This window comes from Pongo pygmaeus, chromosome 16, assembly GCF_028885625.2.
Source record: "Pongo pygmaeus isolate AG05252 chromosome 16, NHGRI_mPonPyg2-v2.0_pri, whole genome shotgun sequence".
Taxonomy (NCBI): domain Eukaryota; kingdom Metazoa; phylum Chordata; class Mammalia; order Primates; family Hominidae; genus Pongo; species Pongo pygmaeus.
This window is the reverse complement of record NC_072389.2, coordinates 86,695,708-86,708,556: the sequence shown is the minus strand read 5'-3', so window position 1 is coordinate 86,708,556 and position 12,849 is coordinate 86,695,708. Positions and strand designations below refer to the sequence as shown.

The 12,849-nt window shown below is 40.3% G+C and overlaps 1 protein-coding gene across 1 annotated transcript in view; it reads right to left on the bottom strand.

Annotated features, from left to right (window-relative positions):
• Nucleotides 1-799: 799 nt before the first annotated feature.
• ABHD17C (abhydrolase domain containing 17C, depalmitoylase) overlaps nt 800-12,849 on the bottom strand; it is a 60,111-nt gene continuing 48,061 nt past the window's right edge. Inside the window, exons 2-3 of the mRNA XM_054451782.2 lie at nt 6,736-6,915; nt 800-2,277 (exon numbers count right to left, since the gene is read on the bottom strand). Of these exons, the coding sequence (XP_054307757.1) occupies nt 2,058-2,277; nt 6,736-6,915 (400 nt within the window). The 3' untranslated portion in view covers nt 800-2,057. The remainder of the gene's footprint in view (nt 2,278-6,735; nt 6,916-12,849) is intronic.

Genomic DNA, 12,849 nt, shown 5'->3' with positions numbered 1-12,849 from the left:
AATCTTATCATTTCCCGATATCTGGCTGATGAAAGGAAATTTACTAAATAGTTTAGGAGAAAAAAGGGGGGTAATGATTACAGAAGATGCAAGCAGCACACAAATAGAATCAGAAATCAGGTCTCTGGCAACTCTGGCCCGCTGCTCTCTGGCCCCAAAGGCAGGTCATTGCTTGTGCTTTTCTCCCGCCTAGGTCTCCCAGACTTCTGGGACAGGCATCACCACTGGAGCTTTGCTGATGCCCCCTTGGGTAAGCCAGCCCCACCCACCTGATTCAAGAGCAGGAAGTAGCCGGCATATGCATGTGTGCACACATTCACATGTGCATACTCTTACGTCTTCACACCCTCCTGACCCACCACTTCCTCCTAATGCACCCTCAGGAGAGTGCATTTCAAGAGTTGAAAACTAGCATCCCTCAGTTGCTCTTTTCCGCTCAGGTGGTCAAAGGGCTGAAAACTATGGAACACACCTGTTTCAGGCTTCCCAACAAAAGAGGCACTGTCCTTCCTCTGAGCCAGGTCACAATGAGGTCACCTTCATCAGTTTTGTTTCATAGCCAGAATCTACTGCATCCTCTATTTAGATATCATCTGCACTTTACTGCTATATGCTTTATATCTTGGCTTCTTCCAAAAGTAATCCAAGGCCTTTTATAGAACAAAACCATATACCTTGAGAAAGATGGTGCAGTTTGAAAGCCTCAAGGTTTCTTCTTGCATTAAGACAAAAAGTTGTTTTCTTATTCACTATTTTCTTTGATGGAGAGATGAAGAAAAAAACTGCACAAGCCCACACATTCTGATCCATGCATCCTTTATTCCATTACCAACCACTGTGCTGCATCCAAGCAACAGTACACAAACTGGCAATCAACCGCAGTCCAGTTGTACAACGATCTGAGGTTTACAGTACATTTAAGGCTTTTAAATTTGGAAAAAAAAAAAAAATTAAAACCAAAGAACCCCCAAATCCAAACCCCTAACCAATACAAGTAGTATAGCAATGTTAAGCATCTCCTATTTCTGATGCTTATTTGGCGCAACTTCCAGTGTCAAAACCCAAATAATTCCTAAACTAAAAAGATTAGTTTAGTGAAATTTTAATTACATAAATTCTTCAAAGCATAAACTTGGAATTTTTGTCTTGGAAATGTTATAAAATTTTTAATAGCAAAACATAGGAATAAAAACATATTAACAAAATGTATTCAATCATTTACATTACAAACAAGGAATTTGCAGTTCATTGTTGTAGCCTGACAAAAGAAATCATATCTACCATTAAGAATCTATGCACAATGTGATTGCAAATATGTACAGTACTTTAAAAAAGCCTATGAGGAGGACTTTACAGAAGGAAAGTCGGCTAGGCTCTTTGTTAAACCAACCAGACAATCAAAATATTAAAACTCTGTTGGCTAGTAATAAATTTACACTTAAAAAAACCCCTAGTTTCTTTTTGTTTAAGAATATTCCAGTTATATTTATATGGTTACAGTTGATGAAGCTGTACATGATAGTTCCAGTAAATCACCCTTCAGTTCATTTGTCCGGGGAAAGATCAGCATGTTAACAAAAAATAATAAAGGAATTTTCACCACACTAGCTCTCCAGTTACACTATCACAGCTTCACAAATGGATTGAACCCATGGATCCAGTGGCAGAAAGAGAGCTGCTTGTCAAATACTGAGAACATTGGTGGAGACAGGGGCAAGTCCTGCATGAATGTCAGAAATGATGGGTAAGGTTGAGAAACAGATGCGAGGCTACTTTATACAGCACTAGAAAATTGTCCCTACATTCAGCTCTCACTCCCATTCCTGCCAGGTAATGAAGCTGGGAATCACGACTGTTCAGTTTAACATGTTGTGTGAATTAGCAGAACCACCTCTAGATACAAAAGACTGAGATTTCATCAGTTCTTTGATTAGAACACCCTAAAGGTTGGGCACTTCTTCATGGTTATCAAGCCTTTACAGCTACCCAGTTAAAGCATGTGCAAAACAGAGGACTCTTCTGTTCACAGTAAATGAGGTAAGATCAAGTTGTTGTCTTCAGGAATTAGGAAGTTCGTGAGATATGAACTGTTTTAGTCTTTCTAGGTATTGTGCATAAAGCTCTATGTCATTATGCCCAGCCCCTTCAACCCAGAGGGGCTCCACGGCTCGGGGACAGCGCTCGTACATCGCTAGGCCATGGGAGAAGTCGATGACCTCATCCTCTGTACCGTGAATGACCAACACAGGAGAGGTGACTTTAGATATCTTGTCAATGCTGCAAAACAGAAAGGGGGGAGGCAGAAAGAGGACTCCATTAGTTATGCTCACAGATAATACACATCACATTTAATGATAAGTTAATAAATCTCCACAGGCAAGGAAATAACACTGTGGGGTTTTTTTGTTTCTTTTTTTTGTTTTTTTTAATTGAGGACTTTATCTTTTAAAGCAGTTTTAGGTTCACAGCATAATTGAGAGGAAGGTACAGAGATTTCCCAGATACCTCCTTGTACCCACACATGCATAGTCTCCCCGATTATCAATATCCCCTACCACAGCAGTACATTTGATGAACCTACATTAACATATCATAACAGTTTGGCTTTTTCTTGCTTTATTTTTTTCTGGTAATTTAGTTTTTTTTCTTAAATCAACTTTGCATTTTAGAATAATTTTGAATTTGCAGGAAAAGTGTAAAGATAATACAGTGTATACAAAAATCAGCCAGGCATGGTGGCACATGCCTGTAATCTCAGCTACTCAGAAGACTGAGGCAGGAGAACTGCTTGAACTGGGAGCGGGAGGTTGCAGTGAGCTAAGATCGTGCCACTGCACTCCAGCCTGGGCAACAGAGTGAGACTGTCTCCAAAAAAAAAGAAAAGAAAAGAAAAGAAAAAGATAATACAGTGCCCCGACATACTCCTAATCCATTTCCTGTAAGGTTAACATTGTACATTACCGTGATACATCTGTCAAAACTAAAACACCAATGTTGGTGCATTACTATGAACTAAACTCCAGACTTTATTTGGATTTCACTAGTTTTTCCACTAATGTCCTTCTTCTGTTCCAGGATCCAAACAAGAATACCGCACTGCATTTGGCTGTTGTGTTTGTTAAAGTATTTTATTAAAGACAGACCTCTTCAGAGCATCAGACTGGCAAACTAGCAACTACTATTTTTTATATATTATTTTTATATTATTTTTAGATTTTTTTATATTTATATATTATTTTATATATTATTTTTCAAGAGAATTTAAAAAAGGGCCAGAACTTAACATATCAAATGAATGTTTATTTGGAAAGCTGGACACTTAATCTGCTGCCACTCAAGTCTTCAGAATTCTGAAAGCTACCATCAGAATTGACTCAAAGTACATACACACCCCATTTCATAAAAGCAAGTGCCTTGTTTTAAAAAATAAAAACTGTACTATTTAGCTTGAAAACTTAATGTAATGCCTAGATTTTATTCCAAAAGACTTCTCTACAAAAATCAAATCACTCTCAAAGGATGAATATTTGAGGATCTTTAAAACAATATGCTTCAGGCTCTGAAAGCATATCCAAAAGAGGAATCCAAAAGACTTTAAGCATTGGTTGAGATGGGTGTGTAGGCGACTTCTCTGATCAGGATAACAGTCATTTCATCCACAAATAAATCAAGAGAAATGGCTCTCTCTCCATTCTGTCCTGCCAAAGAGCCTCTTGTAGTTTACTTCTCTTTCCATATTTGATCCTAGTCGAAGTTACAAAAGGATACCCATTAGTACTATTTGTGGGAATCTTTTTGTTAAAAGTAACAGCTAACATTTTTTAAACATTTACCATAGCCGGGTGCTTTGCACTTAACACACAAAATCTCTTTTAATATTTAATGAAACACAGTGAGAGAGGAATGACCACCTCTGTTTTATCAAGGAGGAAACTGAAGCTCAGAGAGATTATTAAATAACAGGAATGAGGTCGTGGAGATAATAAAGAGCTCTAACATCAATTACACATTCCAAAGATCTACAAACAACTGTCATCTAGCCTTTATTAAAAACTCAGGAAGCCGCGGACCACTTCAAGACATCCCAGAAAGATTGCAAAACCTCATCAGCCATGTAATTTGCAAAGATCAGAGCCACTGTGGCAGTATTCAATTATGCACATTAGAAATCTTATTTGGAAACCTGCTTTCCCCCTATATTTAATTTTAAAGTGACTTCCTTTAAGAGAGTTCAACTATACTCAATTAAAAAGATATTTACTCAACAGTTACAATGGGCCTGGGACTATGCTCCACGCTGCACAGTTTAGGAGAATCTCTACTGCCTGGAGGGTGTATTTAAAGTTGACTGCCATCATCTGATCCCAAGTGTAAAAGAGGTAAAAGAAAATAAACTATAAATGAAATAATAATCTGGATTCCTTTTCCTTTTTTTAAAATTGTTTTAATATTAAAAGGAAATGTGAAAGTATCCTCCTTTAAGGAGAGGGACACAGATGATTCTGCCATTTGGCAACAATGGACATATTAAGAAGATGTTTACCAAATTCAAATTCAATTCATGATGAAAGTCAATGCAACCATTAATGGTTTGAAATCTATCATATTAATAATTTATGACATTACATATGAGGATTCGTCTCCTTTGTTGTCTCCAATCACCAGCCTTTTAAAAATTTTTTGCAAGAGACAGGGTCTTGCTCTGTTGCCCAAGCTGGAGTGCAATAGTGTAATCCTAGCTCACTGCCACCTCAAAGTCCTGGGCTCAAGGAATCTTCCCACCTCAGCCTCCTGAGGAGCTGGGACTATAGATGTGTACCACTATGGCTGGCTAACTTGTTAATTTTTTTCTGTAGTGACAGGATCTTGCTGTGGTGTTGCCCAGGTTGGTCTTGTACTCCTGGCCTCAAGTGATACTCCGGCCTTGGTCTCAAGAAGTGCCGGCATTACAGGTGTAAGCCACTGTGCCTGTCCTCCAATTACCGACCTTAATTCAATAAATTACTTAACCTCTCATTTCCTCATCTGTAAAATGAGCACAGTAATTGGACAAACATCTTTTTTTTTCTTTGGAGACAAAGTCTTGCTCTGTCACCTAGGCTGGAGTGAAGTGGTGCGATCTCAGCTCACTGCAACCTCTGCCTCCTGGGTTCAAGCAATTCTCATGCCTCAGCCTCCCCAGTAGCTGGGATTACAGGCGTGCACCACCACGCTCGTCTCATTTTTTTAATTTTTTTTATTTTTAGTAGAGATGGGGTTTCACCATGTTACCCAGGCTGGTTTCGAACTCCTGAATTCTGGCAATCCACCCTCCTCGGCCTCCCAAAGTACTGGGATTACAGGCATGAGCAATTGTGCCCGGCACAAACTTCATAAGACTCTTGTAAAGATGAAGGGGGACCATGAACATGAAATGCATAGCCCGATACCTGACATACCAGATAAACTCAGATAAGATTAGTTGCTAATTTGTTGTTAATCATTTGCAGTTTGTTGGGATGGCTGTATTTTAAGGTATATGCTAATTTAAGAGCCAGGAAAAAAAAAAAACCTATTAGTTTTGTTGCCAGGGTAACTCCCCGCATTGCTTCCCACAAACATGCTAAGTATCCGTCTTTCAGCAAACTGGCCTCTCATTACCAATTCAGCACAAATAAGGCCACATTTGAGAGGCACATTAGCCCTACTTAGCATTCCCAGCCACGCCACTAGAAATTTGCAGTGCAACTTTCCCATGAAGCTGAATCTCACTGAATCCTGGTAAAAACTGCACAAAACTGAAGTTCACCCAAGGTGTGAACAGAAGGTTCCTTTCTGTGAAAGGAGACAGTCTGTATAATAGATGTTTATGTAACCAAATGATGATCTTTTATTTTTTTTCCAGCAATAGCAGGATGAAAGCAATTAATGGGTCAATCAAAAACCCTAAAACTGTGTCTTCTTTCTGCTGAGGTTTTTCTATAAAATGGCAACATGAGCTGGGCCAGTCCTGGGGTAACAATCCTAGGCCACTTTAGCAAGGACTGTGGGAAAAGCGTAAGGGGCAAAATATTTTGTATTAAAAATACTTTCCTCATGCAGGCAGCTCTGCAGGGGTGGGATCTTCTGGTCAAAGTGGTAGAGGAGACTAGGGGGTGGCAGGTGAGTTTGTTCATTTATACCATTCCTGCGGCTATTTACCGAAGATCAAAACCTGGCTTGTCAAGTAACTCACTTTGCCTTTACTCTTCTATTTACAAAGATTAACTGAGCACGGTACCTTTTCCCTTGGCCGTACTGTCCAACTGAAAAAGTAAGAGAAATTTCCAAACTGTGCTTGCTTGGAGTTTTTGAGTGTCTACACCACTAGCTGCCCCATCACACATATTGTATACAGCTCCAGATTCAACAAGAAGTGTCTCTGAATGAATGAGCGAGTGCTGAACTGTAAGTTCCTTTACGATGTATGGGTGCTGTTAAAAATCCTGTATATTAGAGCTGAATCAATTAACCCTAGGCGTCATTATACTCAAGGTCCTTACACATCATCTGGGAGATTTTCACAAGCGAGTCAGGCCTGGGAGGATAAAATCTCTGGATAGTGTGTGTCATATTTGTTCCCACATGCCCTGTGGCACCCAGCACAGGGTCTGACGTATGGCTGCATTCAATAAATATTTACACAGCTAATGGGAGCATCAGATATAAACACGGTCATTGGCTGACTTACCACTTGTTGGACAAGCATGAACTTACCTGGGGAAAGCATCAAAGCAGTATGTTTTCCTGGTATCCGGAAAAGCCACACGCAAACCAGACATCAGAGGAGAATGGAGAATTACTGCTGCGCATTCATACCTCGAGGCCAAGTCCACCGTGGGGACAGTCCCAATGCTCTGACCATAGAGGATAATGTTCTCGGGACTCACACCATACCTGGAGAAATCAGAGGTTGTATGCCATTAGCTAAGGTATGAAGAAAGAGAGAAAGGGACAGAGAAACCCGTATCTTAAACACATAAAGTTTCCACATCTACCAGCTTAAAACCACATCATCTAACTTGTACACTTTAGTTTAAGATGAATGTGAGCTTGACAAAAACAAACGTTAGGCGCCTGTTCTGGTACTAAGTGACTACGATTCTGTCTTCCACAACATTTGCAAAAAACAATAAACATGATATTATTTTTCTGGCTAATTACATATATGCTTTATAAATTTCATTTCAGTAGCTACAGAGATGGTCATCTCATTTCCTATTATTCCCCCTTTATATTTTCTTTGCTAATCATAAACACACTTCTGAAGTAAAAACAAAAGCAGGTTTGGCAAATTGCAATATTAAAAACTCGAAGCAAAGTTTTCATGATACAAAATATATTAACATTTATCAGAAAATGATTTACTGGGAGACAATTAATTTGAAGACAATTATATTTTCTTTAGTCTCTCTCAGGGTTAAACCCTTCCAAGTCTTTCAATCCATCAGTAGATTCCGATCCATTCTCTTCAAATTGTTAGCTAAGTAAAGGGCTGTGTGGAATACAGGCTTCATTTCCCAGCCTCCCTTGCAGCCTGGTGTGTGCAGAGACCTAAGTTCCAGCCAACTGCATGTCAGCAGAAGTGACATGAGCAACCTCCAGGTCCTGCTTTAAAGTGAATGGTGTGCTTTCCCCATCCCTTCCACCTTCCTGAGAGCAAGTAGATCACAGGGAGCCACCTCAGCCCATGCAGAAGGTTGTGGCACCCTAGATATGATGGCGGAACAAAACAGAAGGAACCCGGGAAAATACATGCTCTCTTATTATCCTACAAAGGATGTCCAGAATATCTAAAGAGTGCTTAGAAATGAAAAAGAAAAAGACAAATACGCGAAAGAAATGAAGGCGAATGTCTAACACACACATAGAAAGATGTGATAATTTCACTAGAACATGAAGATGCAAATTAAATCCATGAGTTACTATTTTATACCCAAACGACAGGCAAAAATGAAGAAGCCAGACAATGTTGAAAGATGGCAAGGACATGGAAAAGTGGAACGCTGTTACTTTGTAAATTAGTACAAGCACTTGGGGAAACAATTCAACATTATCTGGAAAAGTTGAAGCCAGTGAGCCCACAATTCTCCTTTTCGGAATAAATACGTATTGTAGCTTACAGGACAATATGAAATGCTTTCTGATAACAGCCTTCAGCGAAAAAAACTATCAATCCACAGCTGATGGAAATGGCAGGATTTCAGCCCAACTTCCTCCACTCCAAGCTCCATGAAACTCCATGGAAAAATGGAGGCCCTAAAGAAAGAATTCAGGGCATTGGAACGTGCGTTATGGAGAGCACCACACCTGGGCTGTGCCATGGAGACATGAATTAAACACATGGAGGTGAGAAAGACTTTCTATGGGAGACGTGCAACGCATACCCAATGCAGCAGCACGAAAGCACCAGGCCAGCCGGCGGAGGATGTGCTAGGATAGCGTGAATTGGAAGCTAAAGGGTTACAGGCTGTCCTGGAGATGAGGGCCACTGGAGTGTCCAAGGGCGAGGTGACAATGGCAGGCAGGAGATGACAGCATGAAAAGGAAGCTGGGAGATCCGGCAGGGGACTATTAAGAATCATGCAGAAGAGAGGAAATAAAAGATTGTAACAAAAACAGCATCTGTCCTCCATTTCTAAAGTGAAGTGTCTGTGTGGCCCTGCAACTTGACACCATCCAATAAAACTGTGCCTATGGAAGAGGTCCCCAGATGCAGGTTTTGCCTGGCGTTCCCGCCTGGGGCTTCATTCCCATTGGCATAACAGGTTATTAAAAAATGGTCAGCACGGGCAGTTTTGTTGGGGAGGTTTGAGGAAACAACTGATACAGCAGCATCCTGTGCCCAAATCCACATCAGAGACCACGGATTTTCAAACACAAAGCACCCTCCACGAGGACAAAATGGGGAGAGGGGTTAGAAAGGAACACTGTTCTCATGTCTCAATGCTGAAGGTAAGCTGTCCCAGGGATCTCCCCAGCAGCAACTGCCACCAAGATCCTTCTTTCATGGACTGGGAGGGCCGTTTCAGCAGGAGTTTTTAACCTAAGGTCCAGGGAGTCTTTGGGGAGAGCATAAATAACATCAGGGGTCTCCTCCTCCCTCCACAATTTTCATCAGATTTTCAAAGTAGTCTACGACCCCAAAAAGCATATGGACCATGAGATACGGCATTACAGGGAGTCTGCAGGCACCTGGAGAGAGAGCCTCCAATTTCCACATTTGGGGATGAGTTCTTTCCACAATGACCACTCTTGCGGACAGGCAATTCATTTTGCTATCAATTATTTTTAAAAATCATAAATCAAAGGAAATATAAGAGGAGGAGAGAAGTGAAAACTGAAGGCAGTTAATGAATGACTCACAGATTAAGAGATGATTAATACTGAATATCAAAAATAAAGTAAAAGACTTCCAGGTAAAAATGGCAACCAGACTAGCCCTCACCTTCTTTGATAAAATCTGGTCTGAGAGGATTATATAGGATAACATTATCATAGTTATGAGGAAGTGTTCATTTTACTTCTTATGACGAGTCCAACATATGTTTTCGAAATCCTGTCTTCTATATAACACGCCATGGGACTTTACAAGCTCAGAGGTTGCACTGCATAAAGGATGGAACAGGCACCGACCCAAGAGGCACAGCCCAGGAGACGAGGCAGAGGGAAGCACCCTGGCCATCAGGCAGGCAGCTCTTTCTCCTGCCAATGTCCTGGACCAGCCATCCTCAGAGATCATGACCTTCTTTAAATGCCTTCTGGAGAACCTAGAGCTATTGTGCTTGGGGATTCTCAGTTCCTAGCCTTCGGTTCTCAGCACTAGGACACACCCAGTACCAGTCTCTACAAAGCCCACCTTTGATTCCAATGGACTCACATCCTTCGTGACAACCAACTCAAAGTTTCACTGAAAAATGTCACCAGGTAAAACACAAAAAGCACTAGTCATAAAGAAAAAAAAAAAGACAGAAAGTATTACATTAAAATCAAGAACTTCCGGTCATCAGAAGATGCCCATAAGGAAGTGAAAGGACAAGCCACCAAGCGGGAAAATATATTTGCCACAGAGCCTAGATCTAGCATATACAAATAACTACTATACAAATCAATAAGACAACTGACTAAACAAGAAAAATAGAATTTTACAAAATGAGAAAAAAAAAGAGGGGAGGGAAAGACAGAAAGAGAAAAAAAGAGAAGAGTTATTCAACTTCATTAGTAAAAAGGAAAATGCAAATTAAAATAATCATGTGATAACTCTACACATTTATCAGATTGACAAAAATTCAAAAGCCTAACAATATTAAGTGTTGGCAAGGATGTATACAAGAATGCTCATTCACTGTTGATGGGGACTTATGTTGATAGAATCAGTTTAGAAAAAGTCTGGCAATATTAAGTGACATGATTTATTAGCACATACCCAGGAACCCAGCAATTCTACTCCGAGATAAATTCAACACACAAATCAGTGCTTACATATACCAGAATATCTACTAGACTAAGTGCATGTCTACACAGTTAGAGACAGCCCTAAGGTATATCAACAGCAGAGTGGATAATGAAACTGTGGTATGGTTGTGCTGTAGCATATGTACATGGACACTAAAAGATTCATATTTTTATTTCAATAGTTCTGGGGGTACAGGTGGTTTTTGGTTACGTGGATAAGTTCTTTAGTGGTAGTTTCTGAGATCTTGGTGCACCCGTCACCACCAGTGAATCTTAAAGTCATGCTGTTAAGGCTGGGCAAGATGGCTCACGCCTGTAATCCCAGCGCTTTGGAAGGCCAAGGTGGGAAGATCACTTGAGACCAGTAGTTTGAGACCAGCCTGAGCAAAAAAGCAAGACCCCATCTCCACAAAATAAAAAAAATTAGCTGGGCAAAGTGGCGTCACCTGTAGTCCAAACTACTTGGGAGGCTGAGGTGGGAGGATCACTTGGGCCCAGGAGGTCGAGGCTGCAGTGAGCAGTGTTCGTGCCACTGTACTCTAGCCTGGGTGACCCTCTTAAAAAAAAATGCTGTTAGGGAAAAGAGGCAGATACAGCAGAACACACACTATGTGCCACCATTTACAAAAACTTAAACCTACCAAAATTAAACATCATTGTTTAGGGATATTTAATTGGGTGGTAAGCCTATAAAGAAAAGCAAGGAAGTGAATCACTAAAGTTAGGATAGTGATTACAGGCAAAAAGGGAAAGGGTCACCACTGGAGAGAAGGACGTCCTTCCTGGGCGTTGTAAATGCTGGTGATAGTCTATGTCACACCACAAGTGTTCCTTTTATAAGTCATTAAGCTGGACATCTGTGTTTTATGAACTTTTATGTATGGCAGTTATATTTCATGACAAAAAAATTCTTTAAAAGTTCACCAGATACTTCAGATATGGAGACAGCCCTCACAAAACTGTGACAACTCATGGTAGATTTTGTGCTAAAAATAAACCTCATGAGGCAACATCAGACCATTAAAAATGATGTCTCATAAAGAATTAACATGGGGAAACACTCATGTTAATTTTAACAAAAAGCAACAAAAAGGAGCTTACAAAAACAGGGCCACAATTACATTTCTAAAAAGAAACCTTTACATGGAAAAGGTACTTGAAAGCAATACATGAAAATGGTAATAACTGTTGTCTTCAGGTGGTGAGACTGAGTAGTTTTTCTTCTTTCAAATTTTCATTCCTAATTTCCTTTAGTTATTAGGCAGTGACTTGTTGGGAAAAAAGGGAAGCAGTATCACTAGTCCTTTCTGTGTGGAGTCAGTAGGCATGCTGCTAACTGCCAGCATTTTTCAAAGGGCTCGGAAAACAAGAGCGTGCTAAGTCAAATGCTCAGATTTGTTAGTACTGTGTTAAGGACTTTGTCATTGCTTTTTCCTGTCTTTACTATACTGTTGGACAACAAATGAGGAACCAAGGAGGTAGATAATTCTGTGAAAGTATCAGGATTTTTAGTAGAACAGTAAGAGGCCTCTGTTCTAACACCCGGTTTTAGCAGGTGACGACAACTCTTTTTACTGTAATACTAGGATTTTTTTTTCTATCAAAGTATTAGACTAGTGACCTCTATGCCAATGGTTCCAAAATGAGAAGTATCTGAATTACTTGGGAAATTATTATTATTATTATTTATTTATTTTTCATGTAAACTCCCTGGCTCTACACTTATTAATTCTAATTCAGTGGGTGTGTGGATTCTTCAAACTAAACACTGACTGACATTGGGCAAAAAGAGTTGGACTAGAGCCTAGGGCCCCTTTAGTTCTCAGATTAAATTACATAAAAGACAGAGGGGGAAAAAAGGGACAATGAATTCAGTTTGTGTGAAACATAGGGTCAGTTTAACATCATAGCTTTAGAAAAAAGATAACAGGATCAAGTGAAAAGTATTTTCTCAAAAACATTAACAGGTCCAAAGTCTAAAGCCTTTATTTTAGAATAAAACAGAAGTTAAACCCTACCAGCCTGGAACAAGGCAGTATTTTTGGAGCAGCCAGAAACAATATAGGCGACACAGAAGACGTATTCATGGCCGGGCACGGTGGCTCACGCCTGTAATCCTAGCACTTTCGGAGGCCGAGGAGTGCGAACTCCTTGAGGCCAGCCTGGGCAACAAAGTGAAACCTTATCTCTACTAAAAATACAAAAATTAGTTGGGCATGGTGCTGTGTGCCTAGTAGCATCCCTGCTACTAGGGAGGCTGAGGTGGGAGGATCACCTGAGCTCATGAAGTTGAGGCTGCAGTGAGCTGAGATCGCACCATTGCACTCCAGTCTGGGCGATGGGAGTGAGACCTTGTCTCCAAAAAAACAAAACAAA